General features: G+C 35.9%; 1 protein-coding gene across 2 annotated transcripts in view; it reads left to right on the top strand.

Annotated features, from left to right (window-relative positions):
* The window catches only part of VWC2L (von Willebrand factor C domain containing 2 like), a 160,037-nt gene that overhangs the window by 19,886 nt on the left and 117,294 nt on the right, over nucleotides 1-22,857 (top strand). For both annotated transcript variants that reach the window (XM_082690250.1, XM_082690251.1), the window contains exon 3: nucleotides 6,529-6,658. In XM_082690250.1, coding sequence (XP_082546376.1) covers nucleotides 6,529-6,658 — 130 coding nt within the window. The remainder of the gene's footprint in view (nucleotides 1-6,528; nucleotides 6,659-22,857) is intronic.

The following is a 22,857-nucleotide window of genomic DNA, read 5'->3' as shown; positions in this document are numbered from 1 at the left end:
GGCATCAGCAACTTTGAAATGGTCTTCCAAATTTCTGATACAGTTTGAAAGTAATGAGATTTGTTCCATAAAGTGATAAAATTTATGCCATAAATTATCTCTAAAAGAAGAGTGCATCTTAAAACAGTATCTTTTCCTTGGTAGAGATCAAATTTTAAATACTTGCTTAATGGAAAGTTTCTAGAAAAGCAATCTGAGCTATATACTCTTTCAGAATTTTTCCAAAATTATCAAAGGAATGAAGTACCATATGGTATATGAAGCCTAATATCACTTGGTCAGAAGGAAAGCCATTGATATAGTAGTTAGTGTGCTAAGACTTGGCACTTAGAATATATCCCATCCAAGTATGGGCCCATTGCTCAGACTTCAACAATGCTCACAGTCTTTCTAGGAATCAAGCTTTATTTATCAAGCTTTATTCCTCAGAATATTCAGGATGTGTTTTGCTGGACTTTGTAATCTAACTCATTCCTTAGGAAAATGAGCTTGTTTAAAATCAGGATTGTTATATATTATTTTCCTGAAAAATAGTTTATGATATACTAAAATCACTTTAAGAAGAAATCATTACACTCTACATACACTATAAAGTGAGACTAGTTTTTTCTTTGACTTTTAGGAATTCCTCTACATGTATTCTTACCTTAAATTTAGTTATCATGGTATTTATTAGTGCAATAAGTCTATAATTATCTATTGTGAAAAACCCTAGTCAATGGAGTGCTTGAAGATTGACTTACTTAGTGATCTACACAGTGAATATGGTAAATTTCAAATTGCCTTTAGAGAGTGGGTTTATGTTCACTATTATAATATCGGAGCCCAATTAGTTATTTCATGAGTCAGTCAGAAACCTTTCCCTACAAAGTGCCCTTTATAATACTTAAACAAAATGAAATATCTTACTGAATCAGAATCCTACCCCATGCATGATAAACATATATGAAACTGCCCAGAGGTATGGTCTAACAAACAAGAAAACATAGATTATGCATAAATGAATATGCATGTTTTAACAAATATTTATTGAGTGTCTATTATGGGCTGATATCTTCCTAGTGCTGAGAGGACCACAATAAACAATATTCTATAAGAAAATTATAATCCATAGGGAAGGCAGATAAAAATACACAGACACATCATCAAACCAGTAAGATAATCTCATGCACTGATGAGAGCTCTGAATGGGCAATGCGAGGGAGAGAGATGATGGAAAGATATTCAGGGAAGACCTCCCTGGAGAAAGGATGTTTGAGGTGATTTTAGATGCTGAAATATCGGGAAAAGAACATGGGTTTATTGCTCGCTCTTTCTTCCTTCCTTTCTTTCTTTCTTTCTTTCTTCCTTTCTTTCTTTCTTTCTTTCTTTCTTTCTTTCTTTCTTTCTTTCTTTCTTTCTTTCTTTTTCTTTCCTTTCCTTTTCCCTTTCCTTTTCTTTTTCTTCTCATTTCTTTTCTTTTCTTTTCCCTGGGTGATTTATAGTGCTCATTTTAACCATCCACAATTAGTCTTTATCTAGAGGCTTCTTATAACAATTTTCCTTCAGTGTGTTTCTGACATGACTAATTCAATTGGTACTACACAAATCCTCCCCCCAACCCCCAACCCCCAACAAACAAAGCCCTATATAACTTCACTGAAACCACCTCTGTAATCAGATTCCACTTCAAACAAGAAAAATAACATAATATTCCCTTAAATCTAGTCTTATGCTATAGTCCAATTTTATACTTTTTAAATTTTTTCCAAAAGCCATCAATAAGTATGCAAGTGAATGATAATAATAGTATTATAATATTTCTTGCTCAGCTTTTGTGTTTCACAATAACTCTGTGAGGCTGGTAATACTGTCATTCCCATTCTACAGATTAAGAAACTCAGGCAGAGAAAGGAGATTTCATTTTCCCAAGAGTCACTCCTAGTGATAAATCATCTGAGACTAGAACTCAAGTATTGAGACAACAGAGAAGTGTCTTCTAAGCAGGATATAACAACCACCCAAACAAACCAACTAAAAATTTTTTTTTCTGATCTTCCTAATTCAGAGTTTCCCAGCTTGTAAGAATTCTGTTACCTTAAACTTCATCAAATTAAAATAGTAAACTGAACACTGTTCTGCTCTTGTCCCTCTGAGGTTTGAATTTAGGTAACAAATCTGATAAGCTATGGCTATTTCCTCATGGGTACTCTATTATAAACAATGCCAGGAATGGCCTCCACATAAATAATGATGTCACAAGTTATTGTTACATAGACCAAACATCTAGGCTTTCCTCATATATGGAAAGTAAGACTCAGTGTATTCAGAGGTCAAAATAAATGTGTATTTTCCACAAACATTTTGAAATTCTCTGCAACCAGTCTCCAACATGTTCTCTCAATCCTATGTCAACTTTTAGTGTGACTATATTCGCTTCCAAATTCTCACGAAGACCATACATGGCAATTTTTCTGGAATTACTCAGTTATTCCAGTAAGCTAAGTTACTAGGTCTCGGGCTGCTTTCTGCATTTTAAAAAAATCATGGAGCATTCTTCTGTTTCCAGGATTCTGGAACCTCCCCTCTGATTCTGAGTTCTCAAAAATTACAGACAGTGGCATTGGGATTTCAGCCTCAAGGTCTTTAGAAGTTATGAAAACACGATGTGTACTGTCATATTTCCATTCTAATACCAAGGAGAAAAATTGGGCTTCTTAGTCATCTAAGTCAGTATTTTAAAAAGAACCCCCTTCTACTCTATTAATTATAAAACAAATACATATATATATCTAGTAGGAAACCCCTTTGAAATTTGGGGCAGCTGCTACAGCATTTGGATTTGCCATGCAAATATATTCAGGGATAGCAGGATCTACAGATAAAATTCAGAGTTTCTACTTAAATAGAGTGCCACATTAGATATTCAAAACTCCCAGCAGAAGGTGTACAGAGTCCTAACAGACATAAAATACTTGGATTATCTAATACATACATGAATACAATATTTGACCTCTAATCTTAATTTCAATTAAAATTTATGTAAAGGTAAATATAGTGAATGCTACTTTGTTTTCCGAAGCTTTCACAGAAGTAAAATGTTTTGTGAGATTTCTTAGGGACAGATTTTTCTTGTATAAAGTTTTCAGGTGGTGTCATTTAATCATCTTACTTACCGAATCTCTAGCTGACAAAAGCCATGTTCTAGTTGTAATTTCACATGCTCTTCTGAAAAAAGCAAGTAAGAATAATTTTTTCCAAGTACTTGTTCCAGTGTTCTCTGTTCCTCTAAGGATAGCTTTATTGTTTAATCTTTGCTTTTACGGGGACAGTTTCAGGTTTAATCTATAGTTTTCACACTGAAGAGCCTGATAAAAGGAAATTTGCAAGCAGCTCAGTCTTAAAATGTAAAGATGATTCAAAGGGCCAAACCTTTCAGTTTTAGGCTGCAAGGTGGGAAGGATTTTTAAACTGAACTTAATGTCAAGGGCGCATATTTCTCACTCCCAGAGACTTCTTGCTGCTTTGGTAACATTTTTTCCGAAGTGCAGGAGAAAGCAGGGGCAGTGAAGGAAGTCAACGCGGGCAGAAGTCATGAAGGCAAAGTCCTGCTAAGTTTGGAGAGGAAAGAAGAGCGTTTGGCGTGAGGTCAACGGCTTAAATCTGATTGAGTGATCAGAGTTGGGGGGGCGCGGAGGCAGGGGGCGGCACATGTGGAGACTGAGTATGAGAAGAAATGGGCTGAAACAGATTTGAAACAAAACAAAAGAGGAAATGACATGTCTCTGAGGAGATTCTGGGCTAGGAGGTATGTGGCATGTGAGTAGTCAGGGTCAGGGAGAACTTGAAGATAATGTCACTCAGTGGCTAGGGTGATGTTCTTACTTTTCAAATTTGTTTCTCATTATTCAAAATTCTTTCAAAAATCAGGTATACTTTAATCACCAAGGCTTGTGATCCTAGCTCTCCCTCAGAACAGTTCTCAGAATTCCAGTGTGCACACATCCAGTCTCCACTGCTTTAGCACAGATGCTCCTGGGCCATTATCTGTACATGCTTCTCTCAGATACTCATGAATGTAGTTACTGGGTTATAGATGCCAATGCCCCCAAGAACACGAGCCTCGTGGCAACCTATCTTCAACCCACTATAGTTTCCTTACTAATTTATATTTGTAGAAGGTTAAAAAGCTCTATGGCTCCATGATAATCTCTTCATGCACTAAATACCCTAGTGAAATTCTCTCTCTTAGCAGAAGTACATATCTTCCATAAATCAATTATCCAGTTCCTAATAGCTATTCCATTAGATCTGGTATGCATGGAGAAGGGTAGAAAGCACTGGAAAAGGAACTACTCTAATGGGAGTACCCAGAATAGTGATTCTTGCTCCCACTGGCAATACAGTAGAGCATGTATGTTGCCTGGGTTCAAATCCTGCCTCTACCCCTTACTACCTGCAGGACTGGGGGAAGTCTCTCAGCCTATGTCCTCATCTATGGGATGGAGATAATAACAAATCTTCCTTCATAGGGCTATTATGAGAAAGAAGTTCATATAGATATTTTGCTTGGCACGATATCCAGTAGTTAATTGTGTCCAAAAATATTGTTTAAATTAGAATGATGTCTTTAACAGTCTGTGTTGGAACTCTAATAGTCTAATAAATCTTTCTCAAAGGCCACAGTTACTCTGAGGTAAACATTTTGCATTGGAAAGTTTAGGGTATCTCTGAGATTTTTAATGCCAGAATCAGTCCACTAGAGTTGAACAGATCAGCCCCTACTTCAGCGAGAAATGAACCTGCAAGAATAAAGAATCACAGCCATGGAAGGGCAGGGAGTGGAAGCAAGATTATTGGCTCCCACTTTGTCTCATATTACAATAAATGCTGGCCAAGTCCTTACTGTACTTCAGAAGGCCACACAAAAATACTTCTTTTCAATTAATCAAGGAAAAAGGGACAACTCCTGACCATTTTGCTTGGAGATTTAATATGTCACAATGGGGTTTGCAAAATAAGGAGCAGTAGAGCAGCAAGAATTTTCCTTTCTCACAGTATTTCTCACATTTTATCCAACAAATAATGTGCTTTGGTATCAAATCTTTTCCTGAATTTACTGAGATTATTCAGTAGAGTAGCTTCGAGAAATCCCAGCACTTAGGATGATCCAACAGATTCCTTCGAGCTACTTAAACCATCTTACCACACAGTAAAGAGCTTAACTGTCCCCTTCAATAAACTTATTGACTATGTTAAGATATACCAATACTTTTCTGACAGATTCTGTATCTTATTCTCTTATTCCTACTAAATTTGAAAGTAAAACAATTGAGAGCTAGACTATCATTCTTCAATCAGAAAGCAAAGATAAAAATAATTTGAAAATAATTAGTTGAAAGATATTCACCCACACCCTGATGACTACCTGAGTGAAAAAGCATTAATATTACCCAAATGGTCAGGTTCAAGATGAAACAAGAGCTGACAAGGACAGTAGCCAAAGAGACAAAGGCAGAGAGTTTTAACTAATGAAGTTTGCAAGGGAGGAATTCTAACCCTGTGGCACAGGACAAGAGGAAGCATTTTCTCAGAACAAATGTCGTGATTTGAGAAATATAGAAGTGTATAACTTCTAAGACATCCAAGTTTTTATTCCAGAACTCCAAGACTCGATTTCATGAAAAAGGACAGCTAGAACTTATACCCATGAGTCACAAAGTGGTCACTGCTTGAGATGATTTGTAGTATAGGCAGTTTCTAGAAAAGAAACAGAAAATCTCAAACTCTTGGCTCAAGCTCTAAGTACTGTTGAGACAAAAATTGTTTTCTCCCTTTTTTCCCCCCCTCTAAATTAGTCACTTTTCAATTCCACTTTTAGAGTCTTTGACTCTTAAGTAGTGGCTTTTCAAGTCAATCAATTTCAGCTCATTCATAAAACCAAGCAAGCAAGATGAAAGATTTTCACTGAATCTTTCAAGAGGCAGTACCTGGGTGATTGGATCCCAAATTCAATTTTTTCTAAAATTCAGATTGGGGAAAAAAATGCCATTTAGAGTTTAGGTTAGCTTTGAAAGGAGTTCCTACAAAGGGTAAGGATGTCCATTTACCATTTCATTTTTCTCAGTAATCTTTGTCTTTCTTAGGAAAAAAAAAAAAGTGACAAATGGCAAAAATGTATTTCACATGGCCCAGTATCATTCCTGTTTGCCAGAGGAAGGCAGAGCAATCAGTGCATCTGGAAACCCAACCAGGAGGTGACATACTAATTGTCCAAACATTTCTTTGGAAAGTAGGGACATACGTCATAGGAAGAGTCATCCCAGCATGCTCCAGTTGCTCACGGCAACCAGAGCAGCACATGGCGACCCACTGGGGCTTGGATTTCCAGGTTGCTTTCCACTGGGGAAGAATGAGTCATACACACGGTAAATGGAATTAATACAGTAAAGCCAATATAAACACTGATGTTTTATCTTCTGACAGCATATGAATGTGCAAAGCATTAAGTTATAGGAGAAAAGGGGCTAATTTTAGATTTGTTCCTAGCCCTCTCCATGTGAATGGTGTCGCTGTGAGCCCAGCAATGAAGTTCACTGTGTTGTAGCAGACTGCGCAGTTCCTGAGTGTGTCAACCCAGTCTATGAACCAGAACAATGTTGTCCTGTCTGCAAAAATGGTAAGACCATACTGCATTAGCTTTTGAAGAGGGGTTAGTGCAAACTGCAAATATTTCACCACTGCCCACCATTCGATATAAGACCCCTCTAAGATCTGCCTGGGGTTCTTCAATATGAGCATGGATAATTTATACCTTTATCCCATCTTAACATGAAAATAAACCAGCAATGGGTGCATCATGAAGCTTTCCATTTGGGGAATTAAAGCTCTTATAAGCTGACTTTATTGTGATCCCTATTATTTACCGTTGATTTATAGGGAGGATATTGGAAAGAACACAGAACCATCTTTTTGTGATGACTTAATTTCTCTCTTGTAGAGGCTATGAAGCAGTTCATCCTGTTTCATAGTTCATAACTCAGGAGAGGGAGTAGGGTAAATGCCAGGTATTTTGCTTTGGGCATAGAGAAAATTTTAGGTTTTAAACTAAATTATCAAAGAAATTATCAAAGAAATACAGAATTCAAACATTAATGCACTTAAGTTGAGGTAAGAAAGACTAGAAGATTTGAGACTTTTATTCTAGGTTTTTATTACCCTGAATCTTACTCTCATAGTAATTAGACAGAGGAGAACTTGGTTTATATGATTATGGGTTCCTTGTTGACCCTCATGGAATAGGGAAGTTGAAATGCGCTGATGATGCTGGTCACTCAAAATCAAAGTGATGCTACAGAGAAGATAATGCAATGCCATAGACCCAGGACAGCATATCAGCAAAGCTAGTATTATGCTCTTCCTACTAGTGACGTACTACCAAAAAAATAAAGCTACCCTAGATAACAATTCACAAATGCCCCCTCCTGTCATTAATACATGCTTGAAAAAGTAGTTCTAGCTCTTAATTAAGCTGAGGTCAGTCTAATGCGGAATCCCCATGCCCTTCCTTAGGTTAGCAACTGCTCATCTCTATCAACCACTTCTTTTTTTTTCTTTGTTCTGAATTTGCCATTATGTTAATTAACCTGCTCATCTTTGTCTTTATAGAATTATAATTAGTAAAAAGAGGTATCCTTTTATTTAAAGAAAAAAACAAAAGCAGTTCTGTTGTTTTTATAATAATTTCTGTGTTTTAATGTCTTCCAAAGGATGTAGGAAGAACATGTGATATTTTTTGCTGCAACAGTTTTACTATTTCTGATCATAGGAATCCACTGAGTTGAATATTCAACTGCACACCTGCCTTCTCTTTTTATTCTTATTCCTCTCATCCAACTGATCTCTGTCATAGTGACCATCTTTTCTGACTTAGAAGGTGGAAATAAATATATCCTGAAGTCCTAACCTATCTAATATATGTAAAGATATACAATTTAAGACTTTATATTTTTTAGAGGATTTTGTAGAAACTGGAAAAGATATAGGAAAGAACAATAAGATGATTTAATGATTGAAAAACGGGACCTATGAGGACAGACTCAAGGAGTGAGCATAATTTGTCCTGGAGAAGAGAAATCTCAAGGGAGAGCTAACTGTCATAAAGTATATGAATGGTTAGTCCAAAGTGGAAGAGGACCTGTTATTTTTCATTTTCTCCAAGGACAGAAGGAAGAAAAAACCAGCTACCTAATCAGTCTTTAAAAATAGGATTGACAAGTCTTTGACTCAAGACTTTTTTTTTGGTTTGTTTGTTTTTGTTTTTTTGTATTGTTTTTTTGTTTTTTTCCTAGAAGCAACTGTCTAAACAGGTCCTTGAGGATCCTCTCTTCCCTAGGTTTCCTTGGTTGGCTTTGTATCACATTTATGGTAAATAAAATTGTGCTTATAGTTAACCTCATCTGGACATACTTAGAATACTCATAGAAGAAACCATATTAGACCATTGTGATCTAATATATATATCTAATAAGACCATATAGGACCAGAACACACAGGGTTTACACATGCACTACTAATCCTCCTAGTGACCCCACACCAAAGCTTAGAATATATCCAGAGTTAATGCCTACATCAAATGTCAGATCAGCCACTACCAACTTATCACCTTTAATTTGATGTCACCCAAGATTATTCAACTTCTCTCCATGTGTCAGAGTAGAACTCTGTCTTCAAATGAAACTCTATTTATACAAAAACATCATATAATAAATGGAATTTAATTGTTTGATTAATTAATTAGTCACCCATTATATTCCTGAAACTCATGTTAGGAGAACAAGATTAGTTAAGTTTTCCAGAATTTTGTTCATGACACACTATAGTTTCTATTCCTTTTTTGCCATTTCCAAGCAAACTTTTTTTCTTTTTTTAATAAGGGAAATGAACCTGAATTAGACTTGGTAGGAAGACAAACTCTGATTGTAATATTATAACATATTATCTTTTTTTATATGACACTAATTACTCACTTGTGCCCCAAAATTGAAGTCTAATCATTGTCAAAGAAAAGCATATTAAGGATCACTGAAGAAACTTTATGACCACCAATGATACTGGTACTTTTACTGAGAGAACAGACTGAGCTCCATCTTGCTTGCTCTCATTCTAAGCTTAGCCCAGAAAACAGAAACATATGACCGATGTGTAGAAAAGCAGGGATGGAGGTCAAGGGAGTTGATGTTTATAATGAGAGAATACAACTGGAATAATTCCCTAAATTCCCAACACATGGTAAGCTTTTTTCATTCTTTATAACAAGATTAATTTGCTTGTTATAGTGTAAACTCTTCAAGTGTGCCACCAATTTCTTAGATTAAAAAAAAAAGATAAAAATCTACCCTATGGATTCAGGGTGCAGGCAATAAATCTTAATTTGTAAACAGCCCTATATAACATTTTCTACATTTCTGAAATCTTCATAAATGTTGAACATTTTTAGTTTGCATAAATGCTGATTTTCTTGGCTGCCAAATACTTTGCTTTTGCATACTAACATCAATTTCTCTGCCTTCCTGAATTATAACTTGCCAAGAGCAAGAGGCTTTAAATATATAAAATAAAAGTTAAAGATGATAGAATCTACCACACCTGACCTTAAAATTCAATATTCAGCTAATAGAAAGTCTTCAATCTCAGATTGCTTAAAAACAAACAAAATAATAAACTTCAGGGGAAATGTGAACGATTGGGCACAGACAAAATAAGAGGAAAAAGAAGAAGGTACTTTTTATTTGGCAAGGACTGGGAGGAATTGACAAAGGAATTTATTGCTTTTTAAAATATGATTAAGCATTTGCTTCTCTGCAAGAGCTAGCAATCCAAATGCTTTCCTGAAAAATATGACATTTCCTGACTGTCCATCTTTCCCTCAGATTGTGTTACTTTGACCTGTCTTTCAGCTCAAGTCTTTTCTGTGTGAATTAATGAATATTTTTCATGGTTTTCTGTCTTTATAGTATAAAAAAGTAAAGTAGCACAGCATTTGCTTTAAAAAAATGTTCCAGTTTGGAGCATCATATAAATACTTTGAATATTTGGTTAGTGAAAATACATTTTATTGAAAAAATATTTGTTCATTAGAGCATCCAAATAACTAGTTGTATTTTTCACATTTGATCAGCCAGTACGTCAGTGAACTCCATGTTTTCACTGGGATTTATAGTCGTCGTCATTACTAATGGTTCTGAAGGAAAAGTCATTTTGTGAAAAATTGGAATAGACAGGAAGTAGCCACAGAATCTACCATACACACTAAGTGAGAAGTTTCCATATTGTTTCTATGTAAACTGAAGGGCCTATTCAATATCTTAAATATTTAACTCCTTTTCCCTTAGCCTCTTCTAGTTTAATAGTGACACAAATAAGGCAGGAAATAGACAAGGCAAAAGAGAAAATGGAAAGGAAGAAGACAATGGGGGGTATGGGAAGAGCAGAAAAAAGAGAAGGAGGGGAATTTAGAGGTGCCTGGAAGCAAATGTGTGACACACGTAAGTGTTAATATCTCTAATATACAATGAGCTCCTTGAGATAAATGAGAGAAAAACTATAGAGAAGGAAATGGGCAAAGAGTATAGAAAGGAAATTCACAGAAGAAAACGAAATGTGTAATACATATATGAAAATATGCTCAAACTCACAAGGACCAGGGACATAAGAATTATAAAGATGAGATACCAACATCGCACTGATAATAATTTGGAACTAATAATACCCCAAATCAGCAAAGATATTTTAAAAAGAGGTGAGAAGATGTCAAAACAACTTTTAAGGAGGTACTTTCTATCAAAAATTTCATGAAACTTTGAAGTTAGCAATCTTTCCTCTTGTACTTTTTTTTAAAAATTTATTTATTTTCAGAAAAACAGTATTCATTATTTTTTTCCCACACCCAGTGCTCCATGCAATCCATGCCCTCTATAATACCCACCACCTGGTACCCCAACCTCCCACCCCCCCACCACTTCAAACCCCTCAGATTGTTTTTCATAGACCATAGTCTCTCATGGTTCACCTCCCCTTCCAATTTACCCCAACGCCCTTCTCCTCTCTAACACCCCTTGTACTTTTCTCCACCTTCACCCACTACATTTTTACTACATTTCAAGAGCAAAATAGTGAGAGAAAACCTAATAGCCTTTATGGATTAATGAAATACATTGCAGCCTTTAAAAAGACCCTACTGACATTCTTTAAATGCTATATAAAATAAGCAGGGAATGTACAGTAAACTATATATTGTTTCATGCATAACATAGTAATTTGTGTCATATATAATACATACATTTTAAGTGATATACATTTAAAAGATTTGTAATTAATATACAATTTTTTAAAGATTTTTATTTATTCATTTGACAGAGAGAGATCACAAGCAGGCAGAGAGGCAGGCAGAGAGAGAGGAGGAAGCAGGCTCCCCGCTGAGCAGAGAGCCCAATGTGGGCCTCGATCCCAGGACCCCGAGATCATGTCCTGAGCTGAAGGCAGCGGCTTAACCCACTGAGCCACCCAGGCACCCCAATTAATGTACAATTTTAAGTAGATATTAAAATATTTATGTATATAGGAAAAGAACTAAGTAGATACACAATAGAGCATTAGTAATGATTTAAAGGGTGTTTTTAGGGAAAAGTGAGAAGGTAAAGTGGGGAAAGACAAGAGCTAATGTGTTTAAAACTAAGCTTTACAGACTGATCATAATAAAAACAACAGAAAAGTATGCAAACAGCTCACAAAATACAAATGTTCAAAAAGTATTAAAAAGCTATTCAGCTTAATAAATCAGATTTTTTTTTTTTAAATTTGAAGTTCTGGAAGAATACAGGCCAAATTTTTAACAGTGATCCAATGATCAGAACAAGAATAAAAGTGCAAAGGTAGGGGTGCCTGGGTGGCTCAGTGGGTTAAGCCGCTGCCTTCAGCTCAGGTCATGATCTCAGGGTCCTGGGATTGAGTCCCGCATCAGGCTCTCTGCTCAGCAGGGAGCCTGCTTCCTCCTCTCTCTCTCTCTCTGCCTGCCTCTCTGCCTACTTGTGATCTCTCTCTGTCAAATTAAAAAAAAAAAGTGCAAAGGTAGAAGCAAAAAACTTTGATGTTTTATTTCATTAGTCTTTTTACTGAAGGAATTAAAAAAAAACTTTTATTTTCATAATTTAGGAGGGTGTATCAGACCATTAAATAAATGATAATTCTAATATTAATTAAACTCTTCCAGAGGAGAGACAAGAACAAAACTTTCTTTTCTTTTTTCTGGAATATCATATTGATACAAACTAAAGAATACAAACTAAGAAAATAATAAGTGGAGGGCAACTTTACTTATAATTAGTAATGGGGAATTAATAAGATATAAAATCCCCTATCAAAAACCCTTGGGTTGTGGATTTTACAAAGAGAATGGAGGTCATTTATTGTATAGCATAGTACATGGCCAGTGGGTCTAGGGCAGCAATCTTCAATCAATCACCTGGACATTTCTACAACAAGATATATAATAATCATATTGAGACTGAATAAATATAGAATCTCACACCATTTCAAATCAGGTTTTAATACCAACTGAGTTTTGTTATGGAAAAAATAAATGGGTTTTCAGACTGTGGGAATGGGCTTGCACACTTGTGTTAGCAAAGAGAATCTAGAAGATGATTAAAATAATTAAGCATCATGACCAAGTGGAGTTTACACAAAGAGTTCACTATTAGGAAATACATTAATAACTTATTCTATTTTTAAGCTAGAGAGAAAGAGCATATTATTACCATATATAAAGATATTAGACATAAATCATCAAAAACTAGTCACAAAAACTCTTGATATAATAAGACCAAGTAGATAATTTTTACATGATAAAATATATCTACCTCAGTCCAAAAAGACAGAATTGTGTTTAATAGGTAAAGGCATTCTCAATAAAGTCAGGAAAAAGACAAGGATGCTCACTATTATTTAAAGTTTGACTAGTTAATGTAATTAGAAAAGAAAAAATTTTGGAAGAAAAAATTGGGAAGAAGAAGATACAACTGTCACCATTTGTATGTGATATGATTGTATATTTGAAAAACACAAGAAAATAGACTGAAAACTACTAAGGACAATTTAGTAAGATAGGGTACAAAATGAATATACGGGTCTCTCCCTACACATGCACACTCACACACACACACACACATACACACACACACACACACACACACACGAAATATATATATTACTAAAATAAAATTGTGCCACAGTTTATGATGTTTCCATATCAATGAAATGTAATAAATAGTTCATAGTCTTAGCAACACATGAAAATCTGGTATATGGCAGATAAAGTAGTATTTGGAATACTATAATAAAGTAGTACTGGGAAAAAGATAATTTATAAAAGAAATGATGTTAGAACAACTGGATAGTTGTCTGAAAGAAATAATTTTAAATTTCCACCTTATCACATAACTCAGGATATTTTTCAATTCAACAAAGATTAGAATATAAACTTAGTTTCCAAAATAGTGCAAGAAGAGAATCTGAACAATTTGATTTATAATCTTGAAGTGGCTATATTTTGAAAACAAACAAACGTCTCCACATAGCAAAAACAAAACAAAAACCATGGTAAAAAATTTTTTAAATCTTAATTACAAATTATAATCATATCCTAAAGGGTTAATCTCACTCATACGTAAAGATCTTTAGGAAACTGGTAGGGGAATATTACTCAGTCATCAGAAATGATGAATACCCAACATTTAAATCAACATGGATGGGACTGGAGGAGGTTATGCTGAGTGTAATAAGTCAAACAGAGAAAGTTAATTATCATATGGTTTCACTTACTTGTGGAAACTAAGAAATAGCATAGAGGACATTAGGAGAAGGAAGAAAAAAATGAAGGGGGGGAAATTGGAGGGGGAGACCAACCATGAGAGATGGTGGACCCCCAGAAACAAACTGAGGGTTTTAGAGGGGAGGGGGATGAGGGGATGGGTTGACCCAGTGATGGGTATTAAGGAAAGCACAGATTGCATGGAGCACTGGGTGTTACACATAAATAATGAATCTTAGAACACTACATCAAAGACTAATGACGTACTGTATGGTCACTAACATAATATAATAAATAATAATAATAATAATAAAAGAAAGAAAGAAATTGGTAGGGAAAAAGAAACCAATTGTGTTTTAAAAATGGGCAAAGAGGGGCTCCTGGGTGGTTCATTTGGTTAAGTAACTGCCTTCGGCTCAAGCCCCACATCAGGCTCCCTGCTCTCTCCCTCTCCCTCGGCTTCTGTGCTCCAGCTCTCTCTCTGTCAAATAAATAAATAAAATCTTTTTTTAAAATGGGCAAAGAATTTCAAAAGTCATTCCACAAAAAATGAAATTAAAAAGTTTCTAAAATATATGAAAAATTGCTCTAACCAATTTTAGGGAAAAAAAAGGCAAATGAAAATTTGATATATTATTTTTACTTACACATTGACACAAATCCTAAAACTTAATACCCACTTTATTGTTCCTACTGTGGTAAAACAAGCCAACTCTCCTATTGTTGGTGGATGTATAAATTGGCACATCCCCATGGAAGGAAATTAGAATATGCCAAAATTACAGTATATGTATATTTTACTCAGCAATTCTATTGCTTTTTACAGATGTTTGAAATGACAAGCAAGTACTAGTATTCATTTCTTATGTTGTATTTCAAGTTTTATAATAAAAAATAATTAGAAAATTTGTAGAAATATCTATAGAGTTAAATTTTCTTTTAACATGTTATTAGTTAACAAATTAAAAAAAGAACTTATTTCTTCCTTTAAGTAGTCATTGAGGTATTTGTGTTGGATTACAATTTAATTAGCTTCCGTTTACCTTTCATTTATTTTTTCATCTCATATATTTTTAAAATTGTGATAATCTATTTAACATCAACAGGTTATAGGCTATTATTAAAAGAAAAAAATTAAAATAAATAACTATTAGTATTTGGAGGATATATATGCATACAGTTTAAAAATCAGAAAAAAATACTAAGAACTATTCAAAAACTAATAAGGTAATATACCAAATTTCTAAATGTGAAAACTCAAATTTGTTAGGTTGCTATTTCTATAATAATCAATTAAATGGAAATCTTATCAGATTTTTACGTGATGTAATTTTTTTTGTAAGTTGACAAAACTTGGAAAATTTAAGTACATGGAAAAGAATGTACTTGGTAAGGTTGGGCAATTCAATCTACCAGATATATTAAAATTATGTATAAAGGGCCACCTGGGTGGCTCAGTCGATTAAGCAACTACTGTCAGTTCAGGTCATTATCCTGGGGTCCCAGGATCCAGTCCCACATCCAGCTCCCTGCTTGGCAGAGGGTCTGCTTGTCCATCTGGCCTTTCCCCTCTCATGCACTCTCTTATTCTCTCTCTCGCTCTCTCAAATAAATAACGAAAACCTTTAAAGATAAATAAATAAATAAAGTATAAAGATATAATAATTTTAAACAATATAATACTGGAATAAAGTAAACAGATAAATAAATTAGAAAATTAGAAATTAGCCTATAACATAGTATACAGTTAAGGTAACATCCAAATATATGGAGAAAGAATATATTAATTCTAAAAATATATTATAAAAATTAATCATCTTTTTAAGTTAAATTACATTTTCATCTCACCCATTATATAAAAGTAATTTTCAGTTGGATTAAAGATCTAAATGTAGGGGCACCTGGGTGGCTCAGTGGGTTAAAGCCTCTGCCTTCGGCTCAGGTCATGATCTCAGGGTCCTGGAATCAAGCCCTGCATCGGGCTCTCTGCTCAGCAGGAAGCCTGCTTCCTCCTCTCTCTCTCTCTCTACCTGCCTCTCTGCCTACTTGTGATCTCTGTCAAGTAAATAAATAAAATCTTAAAAATAAATAAATAAAAATTTAAAAAATCTAAATGTAAAAGAAAAAGATGATATCATAAAGGAGTTTTTAGAATACTATAAACTTTAACTTATTCTCAGGATAAGAATGGTCTTCCTAAACATAAAAGAAAAAACAAATCTATAACAGAAAAGATTTAAATGCAAATTAAGTAACATAATTTTTTTCCAAAAATTTCTTCATAAACTAAAAGAAGATAATGTCCAGTTTGGAAAAGTCAGAATGCAACATTCCTGTGCCTTATGGTAAGAGTGTAAAATGATATATCCCCTATGAAGGGCAAGGAAAGTGTTCAGGACTTTGATCCATCGATGTCACATTTAGAAAGTGATCAAAAAGAAATAATCAGATAAACACATATATAGAGAGAGATCACACAATCGTTTATAATAGCAGAATTTGGAAAACCTGAAACCTAAATATTTAACAATAAAGTGGTTGTTTAAAAAACTATAGTATATCTACATAAACTGACTACTAAGAAATATTACAAATAATATTATAGAAAAAAAATTAAGGACATTCCCCACAGACACAAAACACATGTTCAGAGTATATAATTAAATTAAACTATGGGCCAGAAATCATGCAAATATGACACTATTTTTGTTGAGAAGGAAATATATCATACCTATAGTAAAAGACAGGAAGAAATACTTCAAAATGTTAATAGTACTTAACTCCATTGAGTAGGATAATAGAGGATTTCTACTTTCTACCCTTTGCTAACCTTTATTATTTTTTTTTTACATCTCCAACAACAAACATGTATTATCCCTGTGATTTACAATTACAGTTTAAAACAGAATATAGACAAATTCTTTAAAAAGATCATGTAATCCTTTCTCACTGTTTTCATAATTTAATAATAATTGATGTGTCACTTATTAGAAATGGAACTATGAATTTTTGTTATAAATTTGTAGACCATCAGTTATTAGCTAATACTTCTACCATTTGACTGGCAACTCCTGCAACTAGGAGATTCTTTATAAAGCATTTAGAAAACCTCATCACCCATTCTATGTGCCTACTAGGGGCAATTGCTAAAATAGTCACTTAATTATTAGGGCAGTTGCTAAAATATTTCATTTACATTTTCATGAAGCTATTTCACAATATCAGACTTTTAGGTCTAAAGTTGGATGCAAGACTTTCACCTTAATTTGATATTTTCTCACTTCCTCTTAGGTAGACAATTAGTAACAGGTGAAACATACATAAAACAAACACACGGAAGGTGAAACATTTTCTGACAACAGTACATATCCATTGGCTACAGCGCCCCTGAAATAGTTCAGGATGAAAGAACAGCCTATGAAAGGCAGTTTTAAAGTCTGCATTTCACTGACTCCATAACTGAAGGTCAGAATTATCATATTGGTATAAAGTAGATGTCAAAACATAGTAATTATAAGTAGCTATTTTAATGAGCCACAAACAATAATTTCCTATTGCTTTCATAAAAATTCCTCCAAAATATGAAGGGGAATATTTATATTTATGTTGTCTTAAACCAACAGGATTCCCTCTTAATTCATCAGCAAATTAGATTTCAAAAACGTTATTTTACAATGTTGACATAATGAAAATTAATGCCACATGTATTCCCCGCTAATCACATCTCTTCTTTAATTATCAGAGATACCCAGCCCTTCAGAAAGTGAAGGAAGGCAGGCCAACTCATTCAGAAACGTGAATTTTTTCTCTCTGTTTCCTCATCATCATATAGGGAATGCTTAGCAGCTATTCTTTCTTGACATAAACATTTGGAATGTTGAGTCTGGTCATCCCACAAAGCACACACTTGTTCCCTTGAGAACAGAGCTGCATACACTCCATCAAGTGTCCTGGATATTGTTCAGGATGCCATTCCACAGGATGCCTGAGAGACTGAAGGAAGGGTAATGAACACACATGGACTGAATGTCTTGTTCCTGAACATTCATATAACCTCCAAGATAATCTGGCTCAAAGATGGTTGTTTGGAAGAGTTTTGGATATATCTTCCAGAACTGGCTGTGCATTTCTATTCTTAACTCCACCTTCTCTCATTCTTGAGCCTCTCTTCAATTATGTTTCTATAGAATATTGCTGACTTCTAGGATTGTGTATAGTAATCTTTAATTAAGATACCTCTAAGAACCAGAGATGACAGGAAAAGGGCAATTGGGGTCATTGATGGGTTCCATGGAGTTGGATTTAATTCTGGGAGTAATTAAGTGGGGGTCGGGTCTCTCTAGGAATCCAAGGCATTTAGTCTTGCCAAAACTCGTGAGCTCCTAAAAATAATCTTATCTCTCTAAGGAAGGCTCATTGTTCACAGGAGAGCTTCACTGAGGGCAGAGTACAACTGGGGTGTGGAGCAAGCCAGCAGTCCACTATGAACCCTGAGCTCTTTCTCATATGACCTCATATGACCACATACCCACGTGGCTCTGAGAGGCATCCAGAGAAACCAATGGGTCACTGCTGTCTATGAAGGCACAAATTAAGGTACAGAATCTTGCTTCCTCCAAGCCTCCTCTCTGATACAGACACATTATGAAGTTGTCCTTCTTCCTCTCAAGTCTACATTGGCAGGTAGAAGCTCAAGCTTTTCAAAGAGGCCCAGAGGCTGTGTCCCACCACGCGCACCATTTTGCTCCCCCCCACCCCCAGTGAGCATCAGGGTTGCCAAGTCAGATAAAAGTAAAACATGGTTGCTATGCAAATAGTATCCTTTGACCTTTGAATTTGAACATCTTTGGAAGCATTTAGACAAGATGAACCTGGAGAGCCTCTGAGAAGGTTGGACTCTCTTTCTCAGAAGTTTCAGAGGCCTGGAACAAGAGTTTCTCACAGACTTATCCTTGAGGCATAGATTCCCAGATCCCTTTCTTACAGAAAAACCAAGCCCCCTGTGCTTTCTACATTCCTTGTCATTAGTGAAGAGGAGACCCAGAACTCCAGGTTGATCATCCTCCAGGCTCTCTTCCCCATATGGTTCTGGAGCTAGAAGGTAACACCCAAACCACCCCTTTCCATTTCTGTTCCCTGCTTTTTCATTCTCCATCACACCCATCATCATCGGCATGGTATACATCTTATTTCTTAAGTTGCTTGTCCCCACCTCCCCACACAAGCATAAACTCCAGGCAGGAAATGATATTGGTTGTCTGCTCTTGTATCCCCACTAATTACAACATACTGAAGGTACACATATATGTTTTTGGATAAATAAATAAGCCCCCATATTGTGCCTTTGGAAGAGCTTGGATTAGATAAGAAATCTGGTTCTCTGAGTTATTTTAAACTCAGTTATTTTTGAAAAGTATTAATCTTCCATTTCATAGTTTTCCTATGGAGAGTCTGGGATGCTTTGCATGACAGGAAGGAAGGTGCTTCTCAGATTTTTGTCCTACTTTAAGTTTGCTTTAGTTTACCACCCAGATTAGTGGCACATATACTGATGAGAAGCACACTGATGTGATCTAGTAGAGACAGGTGGATGGCCAGGGGAAACTGAGTCCAGTTTGCTCATGAACTGCTTTATGATCTTGCCACGGATGCTGAAAGCCTCTTTTCCTTAAGAAGCAGCCGTATGTAATAAACGGGTCACTTTAGTGCAAAATTAATATAACACTTTAGCCAATATTATCCTTAATGATATGTTTTATCTAACAACAGGGATCGGACTTTTTAACAATTAAAGAAGCCATGAGCATTGACAGAATATGTGATTTGTCAGTATTTGGTTAAAAACTACTACTACTCAATGCAAAGACATAAAACAAATTCAGAAAATGCTACTTGATCCCAGGGGAAGAGGGAGAAAACCTAATTGCAGGGGATAATATTTAATTCTAGGAATCAGACTGTGCAACTGGAAAAGAAATCAGAAATAGGGCTTCAGCAGGGACAAAGGAAACTTGCTAAGCAATGTCTCTTCCAGCATGTAGGGACTGGGAGACTCTCCAAGGATCGCTGTGGCTGAGGCAGGAAGCCCTTGCATAAGACCTCTGATATTTAAATGGAGCTCTGAGCTGCTTCAAATCAATCTATCAGAAATGTTAAACCTCTTTTGAAACATATTTATGGTTGGATGCCCCTCAATTGAGAAAAGGGAAATGGGAAGTTCCTGCATGCATACTTATTTTGCTTACAGGAGCCTCATTCGTACAAGGTGATGGCACTACGCAGCCATAAACGTGGCTGCTTGTCAGGCTGGATAGCCAGCCAACTCGGAGTCCTTCCTTCCTTTCACCCGTCACTTTTATGTGTTCTGCAGAAAGGTTCATAAAGCAACACACCTGTCTTCTGGAAGGCTAAGCACAGTTAGTTTCCAACATCATTAAATGACAAAACAGTCGGCAGTGTTGGATCCAAATCTTGAAAGCCTGCCTCGCTCCCAACTTTCCGTGTGAGGATTTTAAATAGGAGCAAGATGTAGCCCTAGGGCCTGATGTCACGTGATTAAGGTGTGGCGTTCTTGGTGTTGGCTTGCTTCGACTCATCTGCTTTGATTTGATTTGGTGCTTTCTTTAAGAGTGGGGACACGTGAGAATGAAAAGCAGTGCAGGAGGAGAGCGGCAGTATGGACAAGAGCACACAAGCATTTCAAGCCAGAATTCCTGCAGGTTGATAGCAAAAAAACTTAATTGGATTCTGTTTTAGCTCCCAGTAAATGCAATACTTAGGTCCCTGAGCTTAGTGAAGCAATCAGCCCCCACTGCAATGCCATCTGAAATGCATCCCCCTTCCGGTCCGCCAAAGTCCATGTCCACATACACACACATTCATAAACACTTTCACGCTCACGATTTCTTTCACTGTTAAAAGTGATGTCACTAAAACTGTGAGGAAAATAGCTGGGAGAAACACCAGGTATTAATGACACCAATTAAGCTACATGTGTTTTCTTAGGCTTATCAGATGACTAAGTCATCAAACACAGGCCTAATGAGTTTAAATGTGGGGAAGAGTAAACCTTGGGTAACCGGGAGACAGTAGGAAGATGCTGGACTAGAGAGAGAATGCCTGGGTGCCGGATGGATAAGTGAGGGAACAATGAGTCCTAGGAGACTGAAATAGAAAGAGATGTCAGCTGATGGCACCTGCTGATGGAAGTACTTGTCTTTTTTCATATATTCTCTCAATGAGCGGTCTAATAATGATAATTCTTCTACTAAGAGTAATGCTAGCTTTTACTTTTTTAAATCCTCATACATGCTAGGTGCTTTCCAGATATTAACACATTTCCTCTTTACAATAATCTTATAAAGATAACAATAATGACTTCTAATTTGAAAAGGAGCCAACTTGGACTCACAGCTGGGATCTGAACCCTATCCCATCCAACTTCAAAACCGGTAGTGTTTAAGCAGTAGTTTTCAAAGTAACAGCCCCTCTTCCCCCCAGGGCCACTGGCATCACCATTATCTAGAAACTAGTTAGAAATGCACATTTTTGAACCCATCTCCAAACTCCATAATCAGAAATTCTGGGAGTGGGAGTGGGACCTGGTATTCTGTATCTAGACAAGCCTTCCGGTGATTCTAAACATCAAAGCCTGAGACCCATTTATTTACATGTTCCCTGTCCCTTAGAGAGTCTGTTCTCTTACAAATGAAGGATGGGTGGAAAGAGGACAAAGCTTGAAATAATTACCAGCCATGTCATCGGAGATCAAGTTATACCAGGACAAGAAATACAAGGCTGAAAAGGAAGGTTAAGAACACAAAATACCCTGTAGTTAAAGCAAGGCCACTTAGGTTGGCAAAGATCTAGGAATGGTAAATCCCAATGCGTGCCAAGGCGGGTCCCCCAAGGATTAGAAGCGATATAGGTGGCAGATACTGGGGAGATGATACCCAGGTTAAGCTGTCAGGAATGATCAGGCCTAAATGTATTTCTTAATAACTAAGCCATGGTCTTTGAAAGCTAAGTTTAAATGATTTTTAAAGAATGCAAAAATCACTAGAGAAGGCACAACAAGGAAAGGAAAACCCAGACATGAACACAGCTCCTAATAATCCATTCTTCATTCATCATGTTTGCCTTTACCGATCTATATGAAGTGATTGTTTCAACTGAATTATTCTTTCTGTAGTTAGGCTATGGTAACTATTCACATTTTATAAACCATAATTATATTTAAGACAATTTCATCTTTTTAAACAGGTATATTGGAGTCTAATTGACATGAAATTCACTCTACACTTTCACAATGTACAGTTTGCTGTTTTGACATATGCACACCTACTGCCTACTTTAGTGTAGAAAGTGTCCACGTCTATTGTTCCCACAACTTTCCTAGTGTCCCTCTGTCCTTCTGTCCAGCCCTTCTCTGCCCTACCCCATCCCAGACCACCTATTTTCTGCTTTCAGTCATATACATAAATTTGCATTTCATAGAACTTTGTACAAAGGGAATAATTCAGTATGTACTTTCTTTTGCTTGAATTCTTTCATTCAACACAATTATTCTGAAATTCATCCATGTTGTAGCATTTATCAATAGAAAATGATCAATATCATTTTCCTTTTTTATTGTTGAAAAATACTCCATGACAGAGCTATACTACAGTATTATCTACCCATTCACTTCTTGATGAACATTTGGGTTGTTTCCAGTGTTTGACCATCATAAATGAAACTCCTTACACAAGTTTGTGTGTGTGTGTGTGTGTGTGTGTGTGTGCCTATATATATAAGCACACACACCGGTGCCTGGGTGGCTCAGTGGGTTAAGCCGCTGCCTTTGGCTCAGGTCATGATCTCAGGGTCCTGGGATCGAGTCCCGCATCGGGCTCTCTGCTCAGCAGGGAGCCTGCTTCCTCCTCTCTCTCTGCCTGCCTCTCTGCCTACTTGTAATCTCTCTCTGTCAAATAAATAAATAAAATCTTTTAAAAAAAATAAGCACACAC

This window comes from Mustela nivalis (assembly GCF_964662115.1).
Source record: "Mustela nivalis genome assembly, chromosome: 11".
NCBI lineage: Eukaryota > Metazoa > Chordata > Mammalia > Carnivora > Mustelidae > Mustela > Mustela nivalis.
The sequence above is the reverse complement of the archived record's forward strand: the minus strand, read 5'-3'. Positions and strand labels throughout refer to the sequence as shown.